The sequence below is a fragment of the Dipodomys ordii genome, unplaced genomic scaffold, assembly GCF_000151885.1.
Source record: "Dipodomys ordii isolate 6190 unplaced genomic scaffold, Dord_2.0 Scaffold81, whole genome shotgun sequence".
In the NCBI taxonomy this organism is placed as follows: Eukaryota; Metazoa; Chordata; class Mammalia; order Rodentia; family Heteromyidae; genus Dipodomys; species Dipodomys ordii.
Window position 1 is genome coordinate 5,156,115 of NW_012267297.1, and position 22,357 is coordinate 5,178,471.

The 22,357-nt window shown below is 48.0% G+C and overlaps 1 protein-coding gene across 1 annotated transcript in view; it reads left to right on the forward strand.

Annotated features, from left to right (window-relative positions):
- Nucleotides 1-22,357, forward strand: part of Lrmp (lymphoid-restricted membrane protein) — a gene marked incomplete at its 3' end in the record, with an annotated part of 35,197 nt that extends 12,840 nt beyond the window's left edge. Inside the window, exons 4-19 of the mRNA XM_013025068.1 lie at nt 4,760-4,815; nt 4,904-4,947; nt 5,170-5,268; nt 6,612-6,676; nt 8,150-8,207; nt 9,087-9,150; nt 9,239-9,278; nt 9,736-9,876; nt 10,763-10,897; nt 13,821-13,968; nt 16,177-16,220; nt 17,800-17,862; nt 17,971-18,020; nt 18,231-18,350; nt 20,471-20,578; nt 22,339-22,357. Of these exons, the coding sequence (XP_012880522.1) occupies nt 4,760-4,815; nt 4,904-4,947; nt 5,170-5,268; nt 6,612-6,676; nt 8,150-8,207; nt 9,087-9,150; nt 9,239-9,278; nt 9,736-9,876; nt 10,763-10,897; nt 13,821-13,968; nt 16,177-16,220; nt 17,800-17,862; nt 17,971-18,020; nt 18,231-18,350; nt 20,471-20,578; nt 22,339-22,357 (1,254 nt within the window). The remainder of the gene's footprint in view (nt 1-4,759; nt 4,816-4,903; nt 4,948-5,169; nt 5,269-6,611; nt 6,677-8,149; nt 8,208-9,086; nt 9,151-9,238; nt 9,279-9,735; nt 9,877-10,762; nt 10,898-13,820; nt 13,969-16,176; nt 16,221-17,799; nt 17,863-17,970; nt 18,021-18,230; nt 18,351-20,470; nt 20,579-22,338) is intronic.

Below are 22,357 nucleotides of genomic sequence, written 5' to 3' on the forward strand. Positions count from 1 at the left end.
GTTTGTGTCTGTGTGTGTGTGGTGTGGTGTGTGTGTGTGGTGTGTGGTGTGTGTGTGTGGTGTGTGTGTGTGGTGTGTGTGTGTGGTGTGTGTGGTGTGTGTGTGTGTGGTGTGTGTTTGTGTGGTGTGTGTGTGTGTGTGTGTGGTGTGTGTGTGGTTTTATTAACTCAGCCTTGCTCCTAACTCTTCCCTCCCTTCCCCCCCTCCTCCCCTCCCCTCCTCTCATTCTCTCTCTCCTTTCTTTCTCTTTCTCTCTCCTCTTTCCCTGTGTGTCTGTGTGTCTGTCTGTCTGTCTGTCTCTTGCTGCCTGCACCTCTCTCCTCTCTCTCTCTCTCTTTCTCCTCTTTTTCTTCTCATGCCTTTGTCTCTCCAACTCTCGCTGACTGCTGTCTCTCTGTCTCTTTCTCTCTCTCTGACTCTCTCCCTTGTCTGTCTGTCTGTCTGACTGTCTGTCTGTCTGTCTCACTGTCTCTTTCTCTCTCTCTGGCTCTCTCCCTTGTCTGTCTGTCTCCCCCTTGTCTGTCTGTCTGTCTGTCTGACTGTCTGTCTGTCTCTCTCACTGTCTCTTTCTCTCTCTCTGGCTCTCTCCCTTGTCTGTCTGTCTGTCTGTCTGTCTCTCTCACTGTCTCTTTCTCTCTCTCTAGCTCTCTCCCTTGTCTGTCTGTCTGTCTCTCCCTCATCTGTCTGTCTCTCATTCTGTGCTCGCCCCACCCTTTATGGGGCGCAGCTGCAGGGCGGCCAGCGGGTGGGAGGGTGCGTCATGTAAATCTCTGGCTATTTGGGTGTTGGGGTATTTGAATGACCCACAGGGCGAGCGCATTCTTCCTGCGCTGCGCCAGGGCCCGGCTGGCCCTCCGCGTCTTCCCCAGGTAAGTCAGACTCACGGCAGAACTTTCCCTTCCGTGATCATGGTCTGCGTCTGTCCAGCCTCCAAAGCCAGGTGTGTGGTTTGGGGTCTGGACTTGACACGGGGCAGGTTTGTGGGGACAGAACCAGCACCGATCACAGACACCCCAGGAATCGCACGAGCTGACGCTAACTACAGTCCTGCGTGTAAAAGCAAACACAGCTTTCCCGAGTCTGCTTAGAGGAGCGTCTTTAGAGCAAATGCGGGACAAGCTCACGTTGAGACAGGTTGGAGAGAATTAGCTTGTTTTCTGAGCTCTGGAAACGTAGGAAGCGGAATGATCGGCCATTCCCTTAGATAGTCTGCCATCCCTTTCCCTTTCTTGCTTTGTAGCTCTGGCAGAATCATGAAGAAATGTACAGCTGGGCTGGGCAGGTGGCTCCGCGGTACAGTGCTCGCCTCGCATGCCTGAAGTCCTGGGTTCGATTCCTCAGTACCACAGACACAGAAAAAGCCAGAAGTGGTGCTGTGGCTCAAGTAGTAGAGTGCTAGCCTTGAGCAAAAGAGGCTCAGGGACAGAGCTCAGGTCTTCAGTTTGAGCCTCAGGACTGGCACCATAATAACAATAACAACAACAATAATAATAATAGATTTCTTCCAAATCACAGGATTCTTTGTAGTTTGATCTGTAAATATTTCACACTTATCGAAAGCATTTTTCTAGTTGGGCACAGGTGGCTCCTGCCTGTCATCCTAGCTACTCAAGAGGCTGAGATCTGAGGATCACGGTTTGAAGCCAGCCCAGGCAGGAAAATTCATGAGAGAGACTCTTATCTCTAGTTTACTTCTAAAACAGTAGAAGTGGAGCCGTGGTTCAAGAGCACTGGCCTTGGTCACTGAAGCTCAGGGACAGCACCCAGGCCCTGAGTTCGAGCTCCGGACTGGCACAAAAAAAGCCAAACCAAAACCAAAACAGCATTCTTCGTTAAAAGAAGGTTTCTTTGGAGAACTGTGGGCATTGGTGACATCAGGAGTGAGTCCTTTGCTTTCTGAAGTTATTGTTTTGATTTTAAATAGGATAATAATTAGATGTCTTTCTGTATACATGTACAAAACGGTGTGTTCCCTTTTCCTCCAGCTTGGAAACCAAGTCAACCAAACTGGAATACTCACACTATTTTCTTCCCTACTTCTTAAATCTCAACATGAAGATCATGTCCTGTTAGGGAGTTAGCTCTTAAGTCACCGGGCAGGAGGAAATGGTATTTCATGACACCGCACAACAACTCTTCTATGTAGGAAATGCAAAATGCGCTTGCTTTTTTTATTAAGAAACAGATTCTTGTTGATTTTTGTTTGGTAAAGTACACTATCCAAAGAAACTTAAGGTTCTTTAACTTTCTCCAATTGTCTTAGCTTCCTTTTATACACATGTCTGAACACAGGTGGATAAAAATATAGTAAAATACAATAACATAAGTAATAGAATACAATAACATGTATAAGGCCGTATGGTAGATATGTGACATGCAAATAAGGTATGTAATACCTAATAATGTATCATATAATTGTTGTAAAACATATGCTATATAACACTATATAATATATTGAATACGATATATAAAAGTAAATACAATAAAAACTGATCATTACTGATATAATTTTTTAATACCATACAAAGAGGACCATCATTATTTAATGACCTACAGAAAATAAGGTACAATTTCTCCCCTGAATTTTTCTCTCTTTTTTTTTTGTCAGTTATGGGGCTTGAACTCAGGGCCTGGGCTCAGTCTCTGAGCTCTTTTATGCAAGGCTGGTGCTCTACCACTTGAACCACAGCTCCACGTCTGGTTTTCTGGTGGTTCAATGGAGATGAGAATCTCACCGGGACTTTCATTCTGAGCTGGCTTCGAACCACGATCCTCAGATCTCAGTCCCCTGAGTAGCTGGGATTATAGGCGTGAGCCATTGCTCCCCAGAATTTAATACTCTGTTGGTTCTGTCCCCCTGTGGAAAGTTGCTCATGAATGATAAAAGGATCTATTTTCGTATTTGTTCCCCTTGACCACCTGTAATCTCTCCAGGGTTAGGAGAGGCCCAGACTTTTTCATTTGATGAAAATTTGTGAACTTAAACTGATGCCATCCAATGTTCTGATCCCAGATATCTGACCAAAGACCCTTCAAGCCAAGAGCATTTGAAGCAATGGCGTGCTAGCTACCTAGCTTTGATCATTCCACACTGCATGCATCTATCACAGTGCTTGATTGTACCCTGTAGGTGCCATTATTATTTGTCCCTTCAACATTTACATTTTTTAAATAGCCAGGCATTGGTGGCTCACGCCTGTAAACCTTGCCATTGATGATTATGATTCAAAACTAGCTTGGGCAGGAAAATCCAGGAGATGCTATCTCCACTGAACCAGCAAAAAGAAAGCCAGAAGTGGAGCTGTGGTTCAAGTGGTAGAGCACCAGCCTTGAAAGATAAAGCTAAGGGACAGCACCCGGGCCCTGAGTTCAAGCCCTAGGACTGGCACTAAACAAACAAAACTCACCGCATAAGGTTTGGGAAGAATTAGATAATACATAAAAAAAGAGCTTTGGTAAATGTTAATATTTTATACAGACTCAGGCTGCTGGTTTGTATTATATCAGATAATAACTCTGGGCTGGGCGCTGTCCCTCAGCTCTTCAGCTCAAGGCGAGCGCTCTACCACTTGAGCCACAGCGCCACTTCTGGCCATTTATTGAAGATGAGTCTCATGGAGTTTCCTGCCCAGGCTGGCTTTGAACTGTGATCCTCAGATCTCAGCCTCCTTAGTAGCTGGGATGACAGGTGTGAGCCACCAGTGCCGGGCTGAAATCAGTTTTTAATTGTGCCATTAATAAGAAGTTCCACATTTGGTTATGGAATATAAGTGTATACTTTATGGAATATATATATATTTATTTATTTATCATTATTTTTGTATTGTCTTTGCTGGTTTCAGTTTTGATTTACTAAGTGTTCATAGGTTATCCTAAATATGTAATAATAGAGAGTTATTAGCTGACCTTATTAGAACAAAACTACCATTTTTTGTTGTTTCTTTGTTGGCCATGGGGCTTGAACTCAGGGCCTAGATGCTCTCCCAAGACTAGCTCTCTACCATGTTGAGCCGCAGCTCCACCTCTGGTTTTCTGGGCTGGCTTTGAACCAGGATCCTCAGCTCTCAGCCTCCTGAGTTGCTAGGATGTCAGGCGGGAGCCATTAAAGCCTGGAATTACCACTGTTGTTGTTGAAAGACAGTATGTATACTAACAGTTCTAATGTCCTAAAGTTAGAAATTCTTAATGCATTTTAAGGTTAAAATAAAACTTAAAACACACACACACTTGCCCTGGCAGGCTAGAACCCTAGTTTTGTAAAGTTCTTTTCAAGTGCCGAGTCCTAGGGGCTAACTTAGATATCATCCTTCAGACTTATGAGGTATGGATTAAGGTGTTGTTTAAATGTGTTAATTTGGGCAGCTAGAACCCTGAGGAATGTTTTCATACGCTTGTCAAATCTGGCGGATCTTCCCATCAGCAGAATGTGGGTTCATGTGTATGCAAAAATCATCGACTTAAACAAAACACCACCGAAGTCCATGACACCAACTCGACCTGGCCTTTGGGTTGAGAACTTGTTTGGCCTTTGGATGTATCGTCTTCCCTCTACATATCACACTTGTAAATACCCTTCCGATTGGCCGCTGGCGCGTCTGTGAGGCGTTGATGCAGAGCTTAGAGTTTCTGATCCACCGGATTCCCCTGACCTCTCTATGAAGGCTTTGACAGGTACAGGAAGACAGGTGTGTCTGGAACCCAGAAGCAGCAGCTGCGGGCGCTGTAGCTCAGCGTTTTCATTTTTATTGTCCCCCCTCAGGAAGATGGTATGGAACCCCTGAAGCCCGGGAGCCAGCCTCCAGCCAGGTTTGCGGGGTGGGCTGTGCGGGGGAAAGTCTGTGCGGGTGCGGCTGGCTTGCCTTTGGGTGGTGCTCACATTTCTAATTCCCGTGTGCTCCTGCAGGGACAGCCTCCCAGAGCCCACCGAGGACACGCGGACGCCCAGGGGTGAGTGGATTGGGATGGGCAGAAGCTGGCGAGGCTGATAGCCGTGCACCTGCGCTCCGGGCTGACTGACAGCCGTGCACCTGCGCTCCGGGCTGGCTGACAGCCGGACAGCCGTGCACCTGCTCTCCAAGGCTTGCAAATAGAGCAGCAGCCAAGTCCCTCCCCACCCACCCGCTCTCCCTCTCTGGGGCAAACTTTACATGCACTTCCTCCTGCCCGCAGAGTGCCCGGAAGACGGTGTGCCCATGGCTTGCAGCCACCCTGACGGCCAATCAGCCTGTGAGAAAGAGGAGGAGGCCGAGTCAGCGCCCCCCGCCATGGGTAAGGGCCCAGGGCCGAGTGGGGCCAGGGCGCCCAGCCAGGAAAGCTGGAGACACAACTGCCCTCGACACGCAGCCGGACGCTTGCCATGCGTCTTGATTTTGAGAAGTAATTCCTATAAAGGCATTTTGAGCCAGATGTGATTATATCACACGAACGATTCGTACATTTATTATATTATTTGTTATATTAATATCATTTTATATTAATATAAATATACAGAAATATTTAGATATTATAAATATATTCCATTGCATACATAGTATAAAAGATATATGCTATGCAGCATATAAATATGTTTTATATTATAAAATACTATTCATAAAAGATTAGTATATGTGATATAGTATTAATACATTATTATAATTGTTTATTATTGTGAATAATTATTAATATAATTATTACATTATACATTATTTTAATTATATATTACAATCAGTATATTATACAATATATTAATATATAATAATTATGTTATTTTATACATTATATAATGCTATAATTATGATACGATATTATAATTATCACTATTAATTACCTTAATTAGTATTAATCATTAACTGGTGGTTACTATTCTACTAATTATATTAATATAATAATTATTTCTATTATAATCAATATGTTAATGCATTGATATATTAATATAGTATTAGACAATGTTAGTCTATTATTTGTATGCAATCTGTATTGTATACAAATATGATATAAATATTAATACATTATTATAGTTATATTCGTTATTATATTAACATATTAATGTTATATTTTATCACGTAATCATATGATATACAATATGAATTGCATTCTGTTAGTTAGGATATGAAGGGGGAAATTATGTAGCTCAGAATGAAGGAAGGGAGGATGGAGGGAAGTGAAGGGGGGAGAGGGAGGGGGAGGGGGGAGGAGGGAGGGGGGAGGGCATCACAGTGGCCGCCAGCATCCGCTGGGCGTTTGAACCCTGCGGGGCCGAGGCCTGGGGTAAGATGCCCGTAGTCCCGTGTGTCAGCCCCGCGCTGGGAAGACATCCAGTGACCCACCTCCCTCCTCCCTTCATGGGGATTTGATCGCAGGGTCGGCAGTAAGGGGGTCAGCCGGGAAGGCAGCAGGCCCTCTCTGAGAGATGAAGGCCTTGTTGGCCTTCACCTTGGCTGGCAGAGCCCGCGGTGCGTGGCTGGTGTGGGGAGCTCTGCGGAGCTCGGGAGGGCTTTCCTGCTCCCTCGGGTTCTGAGTTCGAGGTCAAGCGTGCAAGCGCCAGGCTGACCTCTGTGGCTGCTGCCCTTCTGCCTTCTCCACCCTTTGCTTCCTCGTGGGCCCCTCGTTTATTTTGTCTGCTTTTCGGGCAGGCACCAGCCCTTCTGAGAAGGCCGACCAGGAGGCAGCAGGAGAGACCAAAACAGTGCCACCGCTGGTAAGGAAGCGAGCAGCCCAGCATCCATGCGAGGCCGGAGACAGGGCCCACGGCCCGGCCCGGCTCCCTGGCCCTCGTTTTTCCTTTATGTGTATTTTACTCTAACTGTCTATTCCCTATTTTTATGTATATTTCAGCTGCTCTTATTTCACTTCCACGTCTTTTGAATATATTTATGGATCGTTACTGGTTGGTATGGGGCTTGAACACAGGTCCTTTCACTCAAAGCTGGTGCTCTACCACGTTGAGCCACGGCGCCACGGCTGGTTTTCTGGTGGCTCATGGTGGATCAGAGTCTCACAGGCTTTCCTGCCTGGGCTGGCTTTGAACCGTGATCCTCAGATCTCAGCCTCCTGAGTAGCTGGGATGACAGGCAGGAGCCACCAGTGCCCGGCCTAAATCATTATGTCTGAAACCCCTGTTTCAATTGCATTAAACAAATCAGGCATCAATAACTCTGCCAAGGAAAAAGTTCTTGCTGACTTTTTAAAATAGAAATTACCTTTAGCTTTTAAAAGTTTCCCATTCATTGAAGAAAGCGTAATACCGTCATACGATGAGGCCTTCACTTTTGGCTTTTCTGGTTTAGAGTACAACCCTCCAGTTATTGTAACCTTTCTGTATATAAATAAACGTATTAGCCAGGTGCTATAAGACTCTTATGTCTAAGTAACCACCAAAAAGCCAGAGGTGTGGCTCAAGTGGTAGAGCATTAACTACCCCTGAGCAAAAAAAAAAAAGAAAAAAGAGACTCAGAGAACCCAGATCCTGAGTTCAAGTCCAGGACTGCCTCATATACACAAAACAAATTTATTATATGATAACTGATCATCAATCTTAAAGTAGATCCATGGGTCGGGGCGGGCAGGTTGCTCAGTGGTAGAGCACTTGCCTTGCATGCCTGAGGCCCTGTGTTCGATTCCTCAGCACCACATGCACAGAAAAAGCAGAAAGTGGTGCTGTGGTTCAAGTGGTAGAGCACTAGCCTTGAGCTGAAGAGCTGAGTGCCCAGGCCCTGAGTTCAGGCCCCACAACCAACACAAAAATAACATGAAATAAAATAGGATTCATATGTCTGGATGCTATATGTTATACCTGTCATCCTGGAGAGGCTGAGAATAGGAGGTTTAAGGTTCAAGGCCAGCCTGGACAAAAACGTTTGCAAGATCCATTCTATCAGCTCCGTGGGGGAACGAGATTGAGAGGAACGCGATGACGGGGCAGTTGGGACAGAAAAAAAAAAATCAGACACTAAGGTTACCCAGTAGAAGCAAGGCTGGGTGTAGTTCTGCAGGGTTAGACAGGCCTAGCAAGTATGGTTTTCCTCCCCCCCCCCCCAGCCCCCTTTGATCCTGGAAATCCCGTAGGGTGCTTTTGACAAAGTAGAGTCCGAAGAGGACAGGAAGTTTGAGGGATGCTTGCTGAGGAAGGCTTTCTACTCTGGACAGAAACACGTATCCCTTGTGATTTTAGGACATCCCAGAGGAGCCCCCAATAGTAGAAGTGCGTGGCAAAGGAGGTGCTGCAGGAGGTAAGCAACGTGCCCTTCTACCCGAGGTGAACGGATTACACACCCGTTCTGAAAACCTGCATGGCCGTGATCTTGACTGATCCCCAGTCCCTGAGGAGCAGCAGCTGGGTTCTCTTGTGAACCCCAAACCAAGTGCTCATAAATGCTCCACTGTTTTCTGGCCCGTCTGCGGTATAGACCACGGAAAAGTCAATGCGCCCACATCTGCAAAGCAAGAGTGGCTGTTCCTTCCTAGTTAAGATGAAGCAGCGCATGCACGGGACGCTTAGGAGACCCAGGCCTGCCAGGCTGGAGCAATTTCTGATTAATTCTCTTAGAAATGGACTTGGGGGAGGGAGGAGGAAGGAAGGGATAGTGGGAGGAAATGAGGGAGGGGATGGCAATATTCGACCAGAAATGTTCTCAAAGGACAGAAGGAAAGTTACTGCTAACGCCGGGCCTGGTGCCTCATGCAGTTATCCAGCTACCCAGGAGGCTGAGCTGTGAAGATCACAGTTTGAAATCAGCCCGAAAGCGGAGCTGTGGCTCAAGTGGTTGAGCAAAAGCAGCTCAGAGACAGCGCCCAGGCCCAGAGTTCAAGCCTCAGGACTGGAAAAAAGGGTCACTTCCGTTTAGTTATTTTAGACGCTGGTTCTGAGGCTTGAACTCAGGGCCTGGGTGCTGTCCCTGAGCTCTCTTGCTCCAGGCTGGCGCTCTACCGCTTTGAACCACAGCTCCACTTGGGGTTTTCTGGGGCTCATTGGAGATGCGTGGCTCATGGACTTTCCTGCCCCAGATCCTCGGGTCTCAGCCTCTTGAGTGGCTAGGATTACAGGCGTGAGCCACTGGTGCCCCGACAGTGAAATATTTTAACCTCATAATCTTTTCTCGTCTTCGCAGACACTGACGTTTCCTCTGCTCCCGAGACCGCCGTGAAATCGGTTAACTTTAGGCCAAGTGACAAGTAAGTGCTTTCCCCGGGCTGTCTTTTAGGCGGGTTTTTCCGCTCCTTTGGAACTCAGTGTGAATACCGTCTTTGTGTTCTCTCCCAGCACGTCTGCCAACGAGAAGGAGGTGGAGGTGAGTCCAGAGGTGATGCTTTTCCTTCTCTTCATAGGATCCTCGTTTGGTAGAACTGGGGCTTGAACCCCAGGCGTTAGATTAGGCAAGTGCTCTTACCTTCCCCATTATCATTATTATTACTATCATTATTATTATTTGCACTGGTTATTTTGCAATAAGGCCTTCCTTCCGGTCAGCGCTGCCGGAATCACGATCCTCCCATTTCCTGAAGAGCAAGGGTGACAGGCCTGCGCCACCACCCCTGACTTCGTCTGTTGAGATGGAGTCTCTTGGACTTCTCCTGGCCGGCTGGTGTGGAACCGTAATCCCCCCGATCTCTGCCAGCCACTCGTAGCAGAGTTAGGATGGCGTCTCAGACCCAGCGTCTCAGACCCAGTCCCCCCACGGTCGGTGCGTCCTGACAGCGATGTGGGGGCTTGGCTTTGCTGTTGTAAATTCAGGTGATCGAATCCTCCCGTCTCACTAGGCAGAGTTCCTCCGCCTGTCCCTGGGGTTTAAGTGTGACTGGTTTACCCTGGAGAAGAGGAAGAAGCTGGAGGAGCGCTCCAGGGACCTGGCCGAGGAGAATCTGAGGGAGGAGATCACGCACTGCCTGAAGCTGGTCGAGGTGGGAATCTGCGTACGCATGCGCTAGTGTCACGTTCTCATGGCTTGCCCGGAAGATTCTGGAAACACTGAGACCCACACCAAGTCCAGAGTGCTGCCTCCCCGTCTTGTGAATTGCTTAGAAAGCACAAAAGCAAGATCAGATGAAAAGCAGGACGACCCAGAGAGCACCCATAACGAGATAGAAATGTGTTTGAGCTGCTGGGCGCCGGCACTCACGCCTGTCATCCCAGCTACTCAGGAGGCTGAGATTGGAGGATCGCGGTTCAAAGCCAGCTTGGGCAGGAAGGCCCATGAGACTCTTATCTCCAATGAACCAGGAAACCAGAAGTGGCGCTGTGGCTCAAGTGGTAGAGCACCAGCCTTGAGCGATAGAGCCGAGGGACAGCGCCCAGGCCCCGAGTTCAAGTCCCCTGACCAACCAAAAAAGAAAAAAAGTTCTTTAGGACTAAGGTGTATGTCTCGAGGGGATAGAGCCTTTGTCCATCAGGTGTGAAGTCCTGAGCTCAACTCAAGTGTGAGCGGCGGGTACCTGACTTCTTTATTTTTTTAATTTAATTTAATTTTTTTGTCGGTCGTGGGACCTGAACTCAGGGCCTGGGCGCTGTCCCTCAGCTCTTCAGCTCAAGGCTGGCGCTCTACCACTTGAGCCACAGCACCACTTCTGGCTTTTTTCTGCTTATGGGGTGCTGAGGAATCGAACCCAGGGCCTCCTACATGCGAGGCGAGCACTCTACCACGGAGCCACCTGCCCAGCCGCCCTCTTAACAACTCCTGATCTTTTCTGCTTGTTTTCAAGGTCGCCAGGTCCCTGAGCGTGGTCCTGGCTGGGGGCAGGGGTGGCACGGGGCCTGTGCGTGTGGCTTCACCCTCTGTTGTCTGCGCAGTCTCTGATGCCGCTGTGCGAGGAAGACCAGCAGGCCCAGGACATCATCCGGAAGCTGGGGAAGAGCGTCTCCCTCCTCAGCCAGTGCTGCACCCGGGCGGCCAGCCGGGCCGAGACGCTGGGAGCCATCCACCAGGTGACTTGCCAGCCCGAGCGCCCAAGCGCACCGCCACAGGGCACGCTGCCCGTCTGGGGGCCGTGGGTGATGGGGAGCCGTGCAGCGCACACTCCCATCCCCTCCGTGTCTGCTGGGGGTGGGCTCCGCGCTGGGGTTTGAACTCAGGGCCTGAGCTTCGCCTCTGAGCCTCTTTGTCCCCCAGGCTGGTGCTCTACCACTGAGCGACGGCCCCATGCCGGCTTTTCAGGAGTAGTTCATTAGGAGTGAGAGTCTCATGGGCTGGCTTCGAACTGCAGATCCCAGCCTCCCGAGTAGCGAGGATTGTAAGTGTGAGCCGCCAGCACCCGGCATGCGGCACCTTTTTATTTCTCTGAATAGCACGGACAACTTTCCATGGGATGAAGATATATATATATATATACACATGTAACATGCATGTACGTACATGCACATATGCGTACACGTGCACATACATGTGTGTATGTGTGTACATGTATTGTGTCTATACCTGTATACATCTATGTATATATGTACACATGCATGTATATCTACATATACACATTTATTTATATACATATATGTGTGTGCATGCATATATGTACATGTATGTACATTTGTATGTGTATATTGTATACATGTGTGTAAGTGTGCCTATACCTGAATGCATATATGCATATATGTACATATGCATGCAAATCTACACATATACACATTTATTTATACATGTGTGTACATGCACGTGTGTATGCATGCACATGTGTGTATGTGTATGCATGTGTGTATGTGTGTCTATACCTGTATACATAGCTGTATATACATGCATATGCATGTGTATATATATCTACATATGTGCACGTGTTTATATATATATATACATGTCTCCTTTACGTGGCATTCTATAGGTTAAATATCTATGATGCATCTAACCAATTTTTTAAATATTTGATCATCTCAGACATCCTGGATGTCCCACTGAAGGAGACAAGGCCCCCATAAATTCCTTTGTACATGTGCCGTTGTGCCCTGATCCGTCTGGAGGTTAAGATTCCCGAATTTCTGTCTGGAAAAATCTGAGGAGAATTAACTTCTCAACATCCAGGCCAAACAGACTGAGTAAAAAGCATTTCCTTAAGAAGGAAGACGCTGAAGCCGGGCGCTGGTGGCTCACGCCTGTAATCCTAGCTACTCAGGAGGCTAAGATCTGAGGATCGCGATTCAAAGCCAGCCCAGGCAAGAGAGACCGTGAGACTCCTATCTCCAATAAACCACCAGAAAACCGGAAGTGGCGCTATAGCTCAAGTGGTAAAGCGCTCACCTTGAGCTGAAGAGCTGAGGGACAGCGCCCAGGCCCAGAGTTCAAGCCCCACGACCGGCCAAAAAAAAAAAAAAGAAGGAAGAGGCTGAGGCTTGGTGGTCAGCTTAGTCCCAGCCTTTCTGGTCTATTCTTGTGTGCTGGTCTGGCCCTCCATAAAGCCTTTCTTGCCTGTTTGGTAGTGAAGTTACATGTACCAGCGCTTGTTTGTTTTTAAGTTCTAGACTAAGTCCCTTCGATTCTTCTTTGTTTTATGTTTTATATTTGTCTGTCTGCTATTTGCTACATAACACGCTCACGCTGGATTTCAGTGATTCGCCTTCTTCGGCCTTCAGCCGTCGCTTCCAGTCCTTTTCCAGTCACTCCCCCGCTTCGTCCTCCAGGTCCCGACCAAGGCTCAGACTCCCCAGCGACATTCCTGTCTTCAATCTGGTCCTCTGCCTGGCTTCGTTCCTCTCACTGGCCAGATTCACGAGCTGTGTTAACCACCTTCTCCGCTCGCCCGTGCTACGGCTTGGAAATCGGTTGTCCAGCATGGATGGACCGGCCTGGGGGGCGGGGGGGCGCAGCATTCATTGCTTCTTCTCTTGTGAATGGTGTGAGTTCCGTCCGTCTTCTCTATAACAGTCCAGCCTTCTGGAGTCTTCTCAGGAGTGTGAGCCCACATGCTCCAGTTTTGCCCTGATTTCTCAGTGGAGGTGACACGACGCAACATGGCTGGGAGTCGTGTCTCGTGTTGTCTGGGGAACAGGTTCTTGCTCACTCTGAGCTTGACTCAAGATGGACTCTTCCACCTAGAACATTCCGTACAGAGTATTCCATCCTGGCCTTCCATCGGCTTCCAAACCCTGCGGGGTACGGGGGCTGGAAGATAGAGTGGGCAGAGACGGTGCTGCGCCATTGATGCCCCCACGTTCTGGAATCTGTTTCCAGGGCGCTAACTCTCACCACCCACCATTTATTCTGCTCCAGCCCTCAGTGGATAACCACAGAGTCTTTGCCAAAATGGCGGCGAGACTCTGCTGGCTGGAGTAAGAGGGGATCTTGGGCTCTCGTTGTTTCTAGATTTTCTTCCTGTCACGTATTCACCTTCAGTCGTGTGTCTGTGTGTCTGTCTGTGTGTGTGTGCTGGTGCTGGAGCCTGAGCGCTAGGCCTCAAGACTCCCTTGGTGTTTTGACTTCGGGCTGGAGCTCCACCACGTCAGCGATTCCCCACGCTGAGCCTTTCACGTTAGTCGGTTGAAGGAGTCTTTCTTTCCACTGTGTCCGCCCAGCCTGACTTCCATTTGTGATCCTCAGATCTCAGCCTCCTAAATACAGGTTGTCCCGCATCCTTAAGCATCTGGGATTTTTTTTTTCTCTAGATAACTGTTTCTTGACTTTTTTTAACTGATTCTGAAGGCGTCTGTTTTCTGAGTTTTAATGATCTCTCATTTCGTTCTTGAACTATCTAGCGTGGCAAAACCAACTGCTAGTGGACCGTTTCCGCTCTGTTTTCTCTTGTCCCCTCCAACACCTTGATGGCCATTTTAGTTGGATTTAGGGATGGAGTGGAGGTCATCCCTATTACTGAGCTAAGTATGGAGAGTGGTATTTCCAATAGCAATGTCATTTCATTTCTCCTCGTAGGAAAGCCGGGTGAGCAAAGCTGTCGAAGTAATGATTCAGCATGTAGAAAACCTGAAGAGAATGTATGCTAAGGAGCATGCTGAGCTAGAAGAGCTGAGACTGGTTCTTCTGCAGAACGAAAGGTCCTTTAACCCTCTGGAAGACGATGGTAATAGAGCATTAACGTAGTAGATTGCCTAGTATTCAGAGAGTCATATTTAAATTTAACATGATGTTATGGTTTTCATAATAGTCTTCCTTTTTTTCAGGCTCTGTCTTATTGTCTTAGAATAAAACTCCTTAAGTTAAAATTTTGTTAGGAAAATAAAGCTGGACACCAGTAGCACACACCTGTAACCCCAGCTACTCAGGAGGCTGAGATCTGATCATTACAGTTCAAAGTTAGCCAATTGCCTATATCCAAAAGATATAGGAGAGACAATTGCACAACCATGTTCATTGCTACACTATTCGCCATAGCTAAGCTATGGAAACAGCTCAGATGCCCTATCATAGATGAGTGGATCGAGAACATGTAATACATAGAAATAAAGATACACTATACACACACACACATATATATATATAATAATAAGTGCACATATTAGATATAATGGAAGTCTGCTCACCCACTGTATTTGCACATAAGTGGATGAACCTAGGAAAACGTATTTTAATGAAGTAATCCAGGCTCAGAGACACAAAGGACTCGAGTTTTCTGTCACATGTGGAAAGCCTATCTAAATGATAAGTATATGTGTAGACACACGTATGCAGAAACAAACTGACCCCCGAGAATAGGCTGGGAGGGGAGGATTCCAATGGTGAGAATGATTTACACTTTATCAACATGAATGCCAGAAAGCTGGAAGATGTGTGGCAGAGACAGCGGGGTCGATGTGCGGAGAGGGGAGGCGTGGGTGATTACAGTCATGGGATTTGAAGTATGGGTGAGCATGAAGCCAGATAACGTTAGGGAAGGGGGGAGGGAGGGAGGGGATGGGAAGAAGGATGACATGAATCAACAGGCACAGACACCCTGAATTGCAACCCCTTCCTTCATACCGCTCCTTAAGGGTAATGATAACAATGATCATAATGACGGAGCAATTAATCACGAACAAGCTTGACTGGAGGCGTGGTTCAAGTGGTAGAGCACCAGCCATTGGTAAGAAAGCTGAGGGGGCCTGAGGCCCCGAGTTCAAATCCAAGGAACACACACACATACACACACCAACTGTTAGAAAAAATAACAGGTTCCTGTTTATTAGATAGCTCCAAGCATAACTCCAGAGAACAGATCACAAGACCTGAAGAAGTCTTTGATGATGGCTCAGGGAATTCATTGTCAATTTTGCGTGGTGGCGCTCTACCACTTGAATCACACCTCCAGCCTGACTTTTTGCTGACTGATTGGAGATGGAGTCTCATGGAGTTTTCTGCCCTCGCTGTCTTCGAAACACATTACTCCAGGGCTTGCTCTCCCTCTGCTGAGTCGCTGGGATTACAGCTGATGGCCCAGCGTATGGTTTTGTTCTGTTTGGATTGTTTTAATTTTTGTTTTTTTGTCGGTCGTGGGGCCTGAACTCTGGGCCTGGGCACTGTCCCTCAGCTCTTCAGCTCAAGGCTGGCGCTCTACCACTTGAGCCACAGCGCCACTTCCGGCTTTTTCTGCTTATGGGGTGCTGAGGAATCGAACCCAGGGCCTCATGCGTGTAAGGCAAGCGCTCTACCACTGAGCCACCTTCCCAGCCCCTGCTGTTTTTAAAATAAGCAGTTTTGGACCTTTCCTTTCTTTGCTCAGCCGAGCCAGTGGCTCTGTGGACTTTGGCCTGAGCACATAGGATTCCATCTACCAGTGGAGGGATCTCTAAGTTAAGAATAAATTAAGAATAAAGGTATTTGAGCTAGGCGCTGGTGGCTCACGCCTGTAATTCCAGCGAGTCAGGAGGCTGAGATCTGAGCATCACGGATTGAAGCAAGCCTGAGCAGGAAAGTCAGTGAGACTCTGATCTCCGATTAACTAGCAAACATGTGCGAAGTAGATCTGTGGCTCAAGTGGTAAATCACCAGCTTTGAGCAAAAAGCTAAGGACAGTGCACAAGCCCTGAGCTCAAGCCCCAGGACTGGCCAAAAGAAGAAGAAAGAAAAGAGAGAGTGGAGGGGGGGGAAGGAAGGAAAGAAGGAAGGAAGGAAGGAGAGAAGGAAGGAAGGAAGGGGGGAAGGAGGGAAGGAAGGAGGGAAGGAAGGAGAGAAGGAAGGAAGGAGATGGATATTCGTATTGCCTATGAGTTAATACCTCGTCACGCTGACCTTTGCTTTAACACAGATTTGCACGTATGCCTTCTAAAATGTGCAACCATTTCCCCCCTTTCAGATGACTGCCAAATTAAAAAACGCTCCGCATCTCTAAACTCTAAGGTAAGTACTCAGGCACTTGCTTAGCATGAAATGCTTAGTTTTCAGATGTAGTTTGAAGTTATAACCTTTCAATGTAACTACTGAAACTGATTTCAATTCATATGTGTGCAGAGAAATGTATATACACACATACACATCACATATGTGTGTATAGATGCAGGTCTATACATATTATACATATATATACATACTTCGTGTGTGTGTGTGTGTGTGTGTCCATTCCTAGAAAACATTATGAAATCTGGCTGGGAAGATGGCTCAGTGGTAGAGTGCTTGCCTTGAGCTGAAGAGCTGAGGGATAGTGCCCAGGCCCTGAGTTCAAGACCCAGGACTGACAGAAAGAAAGAAAGAAAGAAAGAAGTCTTCAATGGAAAAAATAAGGAGAAAACTCTAAATGTAGATGTACATTTACCCAAGTTGAGGGAAATCTGTTCTAGCATAAAATCAATGATAGCAAGAAAAACAGGAGACTCCACTTAGTTGGGTTAATGATGTAAGTTTTCTTCCATAAAAATAAAATACGGTAGCTGAGCACCCGTGGCTCCCGCCTGTCATCCCATCTACTCAGGAGGCTGAGATCTGAGGACCACGGTTCAAAGCCAGCCTGAGCAGAAGAGGCCATGAGTCTCTTATCTCCAATAAACCACCAGAAAACTGGAGGTGCAATTGTGGCTCAAAGTGGTAGAGTGCTAGCTTTGAGCAAAAGAGCTCAGGCCCTGAGTTCAATCCCCAAGACTGACCAAAATAACTAATAAAATGAGATATAGTAAACCCTCTTATAACAACAGTAAAGGCATGACAATTTAGAAAAATAAAAGTAACAATATAGAAAGGGTTGGTGGTTCTCAGAGTTGGAAAGTCCTGGTATTCCAGAGGGAAAAACAAGGTTTATTACTAGAAGTCAATTAAATAAAAAGAAACTTCTATATTCCTTCGTGGGCAAATAATAATACTGTGGTGTTGGGAAAAGTGGAATACAATTGGTTAAAATGAAAGTCAGCGGCAAGTTGTTCATTCAGAGCCTTTCCAAGTCAGGCGCTGGTGGCTCGCAGCTCTCATACGAGCTACTCAGGAGACGGAGGTCAGAGGATTGAAGTTTGAAGCCAGCCCAGCAGGACAGTGTATGGGACTTGTTATTACCTGTTAACCACTAAGAAGCAGACGTGGAGCTGTGGCATGAATGGTACAGTGCTTAAGCAAAAAGCAAAAAGCAGTTCAGGGACAGCGCCCAAGCCCTGAGTTCAAGCCCCATGGCCGGAATCACAGGAAAGCAAGCCTTTAAATTACATCCTCAAAGACAACCATCAGTGTTGGTCCTGGGGCTTGAACTCGGGGCCTGGGCACTGTCCCTGCGCTGCTTTTGCTCAAGGCTGGTGCTCCGCCACTTTGAGCCACAGCACCACTTCCAGTTTTCGGGACGTGAGCTGGAGATGAGAGTCTCACAGACTTTCCTGCCCAGGCTGGCTTTGAACTGGGATCCTCAGCTCTCTGCCCGCTGAGTAGCTAGGATGACAGGGAATACGCCACCCACGCCCAGGCCTGGAGAATGATCTCAATGTCCATTTCCACCTTTGGCCAGCCGTCTTCCCTCCGGAGAGTGACGATTGCTTCTTTACCCAGAAGCCTCGGCAGTGCAGGCATGGTAAGCAAATGTCCTGGGTTTTGCTCAAACGCACATTCATTTTTGTCTAACAAGAAGATGTCCCTTGTCACATGCCTGTTTTGTTCTTTAATGTCTGATCTGCTGCAGGCTGCCGGGCTGGACAGCGGTGACCGATTCAGCAGAAGGGCCAGCAGTTGGTAAGTCTGACTTGGCCACTCACCGAGGGGGACCTTCTCGTGTGAGAACTGGATCAGCCTTTGGGATAGTCGCTACTTCCTCAGAGGGCAAAGCCTGGGGTGGACTCCTGGCACTGAAGGAAGCGTGGTGGGGAGACAGTGGAGTCACGTCTGTGTTGATGTGAGGCAATACATGATCTGCACTGAACAGACATCTGATTTGCTGGACAGCTCATCTTCTTCGTACAGGCGGGCACTGGGGTCCAAGCAGAGTGAGCACCGTCCGTCACTGTACCGGTTCATTAGCACCTACTCCTGGGCAGACACGGAGGATGAAAAGCAAGAGCTCAAGTAGGTGGAACTGGAGACTGGGGAGAGGGTATAAACACTGGGTATGAAATTCCGTGGAGAGACCAATGCTGCACTCTGAGGACAATTCATTGACAGTCGTACAGCATTCCATGTCATAGGTGAATATTTACTTTTTTTTTGTCTTAGCTCTTTTCATGTGTGCGTGGTGGTGTTAGAACTCAGTGTTCTCCTGTGGCTTTTTCACTCAAGGTTGGAGCTCTACCGCTTGAGCCGCAGCTCTACTTCTGGCTTTTCTGGTGGTTCATTGGAGATAAGAGTCTCATGGACTTTCCTGGCCTGGGCTGGCTTTGAACTGTGATCCTCAGATCTCAGCCTCCTCAGTTGCTATGATGACAGCAGAAGACCCTGGTGGTTGATTTTTGTTGTTGTAATTCACGTTTGTGATCTTCAATTAGGCAAGTGCTTGACTTTTACAGATTTTGCGCTGGTCAATTCTTCCCTATGTCAGGTGTCTGCCGTCAGAGGAAAAGTTCAATGATGACCCACAGAAGTAAAAATCTCAGGGGCTGGGAAGGTGGCTCAGTGGTAGAGCACTTGCCTTGCATGCCTGAGGCCCTGGGTTCGATTCCTCAGCACCACATAAGCAAAAAGAAAAAAGGTGGAAGTGGCGCTGTGGCTCAAGTGGTAGAGTGCTAGCTTTGAGCTGAAGAGCTGAGGGACAGCGCCCAGGCCCAGAGTTCAGGCCCCACCACGGACCCCCCAAAAAAAAAAGAAAAATCTCCACCTACTTATGCCTGTCATCCTAGCTATTCAGGAGGCTGAGATCTGAGGATCACAGTTCAAAGCCAGCCAGGGCAGGAAAGTCTATGAGACTTAGCTCCAGTGAACCACCCAAAAGAGACAGAAGTGGCGCTGTGGCTCAAGTGGTAGAGCACCAGCCTTGAGCAAAAGCGTTCAGGAACCGACACGACTAACAAAATAAATGAATACATACAATTCTTAGAGAAAGAAATGACATTGATTTTATTCCACGTGATCAACGATCGTTCAGAGGAAATAAAATCAACAGCGAATACGGGATACTGAAAACTGTGTGCTAGAAGAATTTTTTTTTTTTTGGTCCGGTCGTGGGGCCTGAACTCTGGGCCTGGGCGCTGTCCCTCAGCTCTTCAGCTCAAGGCTAGCACTCTACCACTTGAGCCACAGCACCACTTCCGGCTTTTTTCTTTTTTGCTTATGTGGGGCTGAGGAATCGAACCCAGGGCCTCGAGCATGCAAGGCGAGCGCTCTACCACTGAGCTACCTTCCCAGCCCCTAGAAGAATGTTTTATGAGAAAAAATTTTAGTGTTTCCAAGGAAGAAAAATGGTATTCACATTTTTTATAGATATGTAAATGTGTGTGTATGTGTAGAGAAAGAAATCTGTTATTAATACTGGTTACTGATGAGTTTCTGCTTTTGTGTATCTTTGGCTACTGTTCCAGTACCTGGACTTGAACTCAGGGCCTGGAGATCAATACACTTTTCTTCTCACAGATGACGCTGTTACCCCTTGAGCCACACCTCTTGCTGATCTACTGCCTGATTAGTTGAAAGTGGACTCTCCTGAAGTCTTGGGTTGGCGATCCTCCGGATCTCAGGCCTCCTGAGTGGCTCAAACCACCCAGACTCGACTGAGAAAGCTAATTTTCAATTAAATTCCTACAGCGGGGTGCTGGTGGCTCACACCTATAATTGTAGCTTCTCTGGAGACTGAGTTCTGCAGATCATGGTTCAAAGCCAGCCTGGAGTAGGAAAGTTCATGAGACTTTTTATCTCCAATTAGCCAGAAAAAAAAAAAAGCTGGAAGTGGTGCTGTGGCTCAAGTGGCAGAGCGCTAGCCTTGAGCACAAAAGCTCAGGGACAGCGCCCAGGCCCTGAGTTCAAATCTCAGGTCTGTCTGTCTGTGTCTCTCTCTCTCTCACACACACACACACACACACACATACACACTCCTACACAGCTGATGACATATCTTTTAGAATTAGATGTCAACATTTTAGCACGCAAAACCAACACTCATGGATACTGAGTCTTACGGTGAAGCACCACCATAGGTGCTGAAGAGTGGAGAGTAGCAGTACTGATTTCCACTGTCTGAACCCAGTGCTTGTTTGCAGAGCCCAAGTGGATTCAGAGCCTGCTGGAGAAGAGACGGTGGAAAGAACAAGGAAGGCCAGCCTCTCTGAGAAGAAGGGCGCTCCACCCAAGTGGGACGTGTCATCTTTGTAAGTTCATCCCAGACAGCACCGTGACGGGGGAAAGGGGGTGCAGGGTCACACCACGCCATCAAAGCAAAACCTGCTGACAGCCAGGCACCGTGGCTCCTGCCCCTCATCCCGGCTGCTCGGAGGCTGAGCGCCGAGGATCGTGGTTGGAGGCCAGCCTGGGCGGGGAGGCCCAGGACACTCTTGGGAAGTGGCACTGTGGCTCAAGTGGTAGAGCGCTCGCCTGGAGCCTAAAGAGGCTCAGTGACAGAGCCCAGGCCCCGAGTTCGAGACCCGTGACCACCACCACCACCAACGAAGAAACCTAAAACGCGAGGCCGGGCCACGCTGTTGAACAGGGGATGCGCAGCAGACCTTGTGTGCTCGGCTGCGGGACTCAGGCCTGGGCTGACTGGGCCACAGAGTTAAACAAGGTCAGATGAAGTGTGGGCTTTCCGGAACGTGTTTTTGTTTCCATTTGCTTTGCTCTTGCTAGGCAAGATGTCTACCCCGGAGCCATGCTCCTAGCCCTGGTTATTTCTTAGGTAGGTCCTGCATGCTCTTGGGTGGCTTCTGGCCTCACATTCGGATCCCAGGGCTAGCCGGGATCTGTGGGTGAACCGCTGCGCCCCGCTGTGTGCTCTGTTCAGGTGGGGTCTTGGTTGGCTGTTTCCTCGGGCTGATGTTGAATCATGATCCTCCCCCCACCCCAACTCCACCTCCTGATCAGCTGAGTATAGACACGAGCCATCAGACCTACCCTCTGGTGGGTGTTTGGGGTTTTTTTTGTCAGTCCTGGGGTTTGAACTCAGGGCCAGGGCGCTGTCCCTGAGCTTCTTTTGCTCAAGGCTGACACTCTACCACTTGAGCCACAGCGCCACTTCTGGTTTTCTAGTGGTTCAGTGGAGATCAGAGTCTCACAGACTTTCCTGCCCGGGCTGGCTTTGAACCTCCATCCTCAGATCTCAGCCTCCTGAGTCGCTGGGATGACAGGCGGGAGCCGCCGGCACTCATCTTACTGGGTGTTTTAAGAATAAAAATCTTACATTTCAGCACAGTAGACATACAGAATGTCACAGAAAATAATGAGCTAGGGTATTCATGCATTTGTATATATTATACATTGTGTATCGTGTATGTGTATCTATGCGAGTACACGCGTATTTTATTTGTGTACATACACCTCAGCATATAGATATACACAAATATTACATCTAAACATCAAATACACATCAAATGTATAACCATATATATATACAGCCATGTATCTTATGTAACCATGTTAGACATAATTATAGTTATATATAAGATGTGACTATACCGTATATATTATACATACACATACATGTTATATAAATTCACATCTACATACATGTGTATATGAACATACGCGCGTGTGTACATCACACGCACACATGTACATGCACATGTCATGCACACGCTCATCGCACGCACGTGTAGACGCACATGTATGTCGTGCACACGCTCATCACACGCACACGTGTAGACGCACATGTCGTGCACACGCTCATCGCACGCACGTGTAGACGCACATGTATGTCGTGCACACTCACGGAGCTTGCTTTACCAAGTGGGTGTTTTTCTGGCCAGTCCCGGGTGAACTCGGGGCCGTCCCTGAGCCCCCGTGCGACAGACACGGTGGAGTTGGTGTTTGCCTGCTCTCCGTGCGGGGTGGAGGCCGGGCTGGGGGGGAGGCCGGGCGTGTTGTCCGTCGGTCTGTCCGGCCGGCCGTCGCTCACGCCCGCGCCCCGTGTCCGCAGCTCGGGCCCCGCCTTCTCC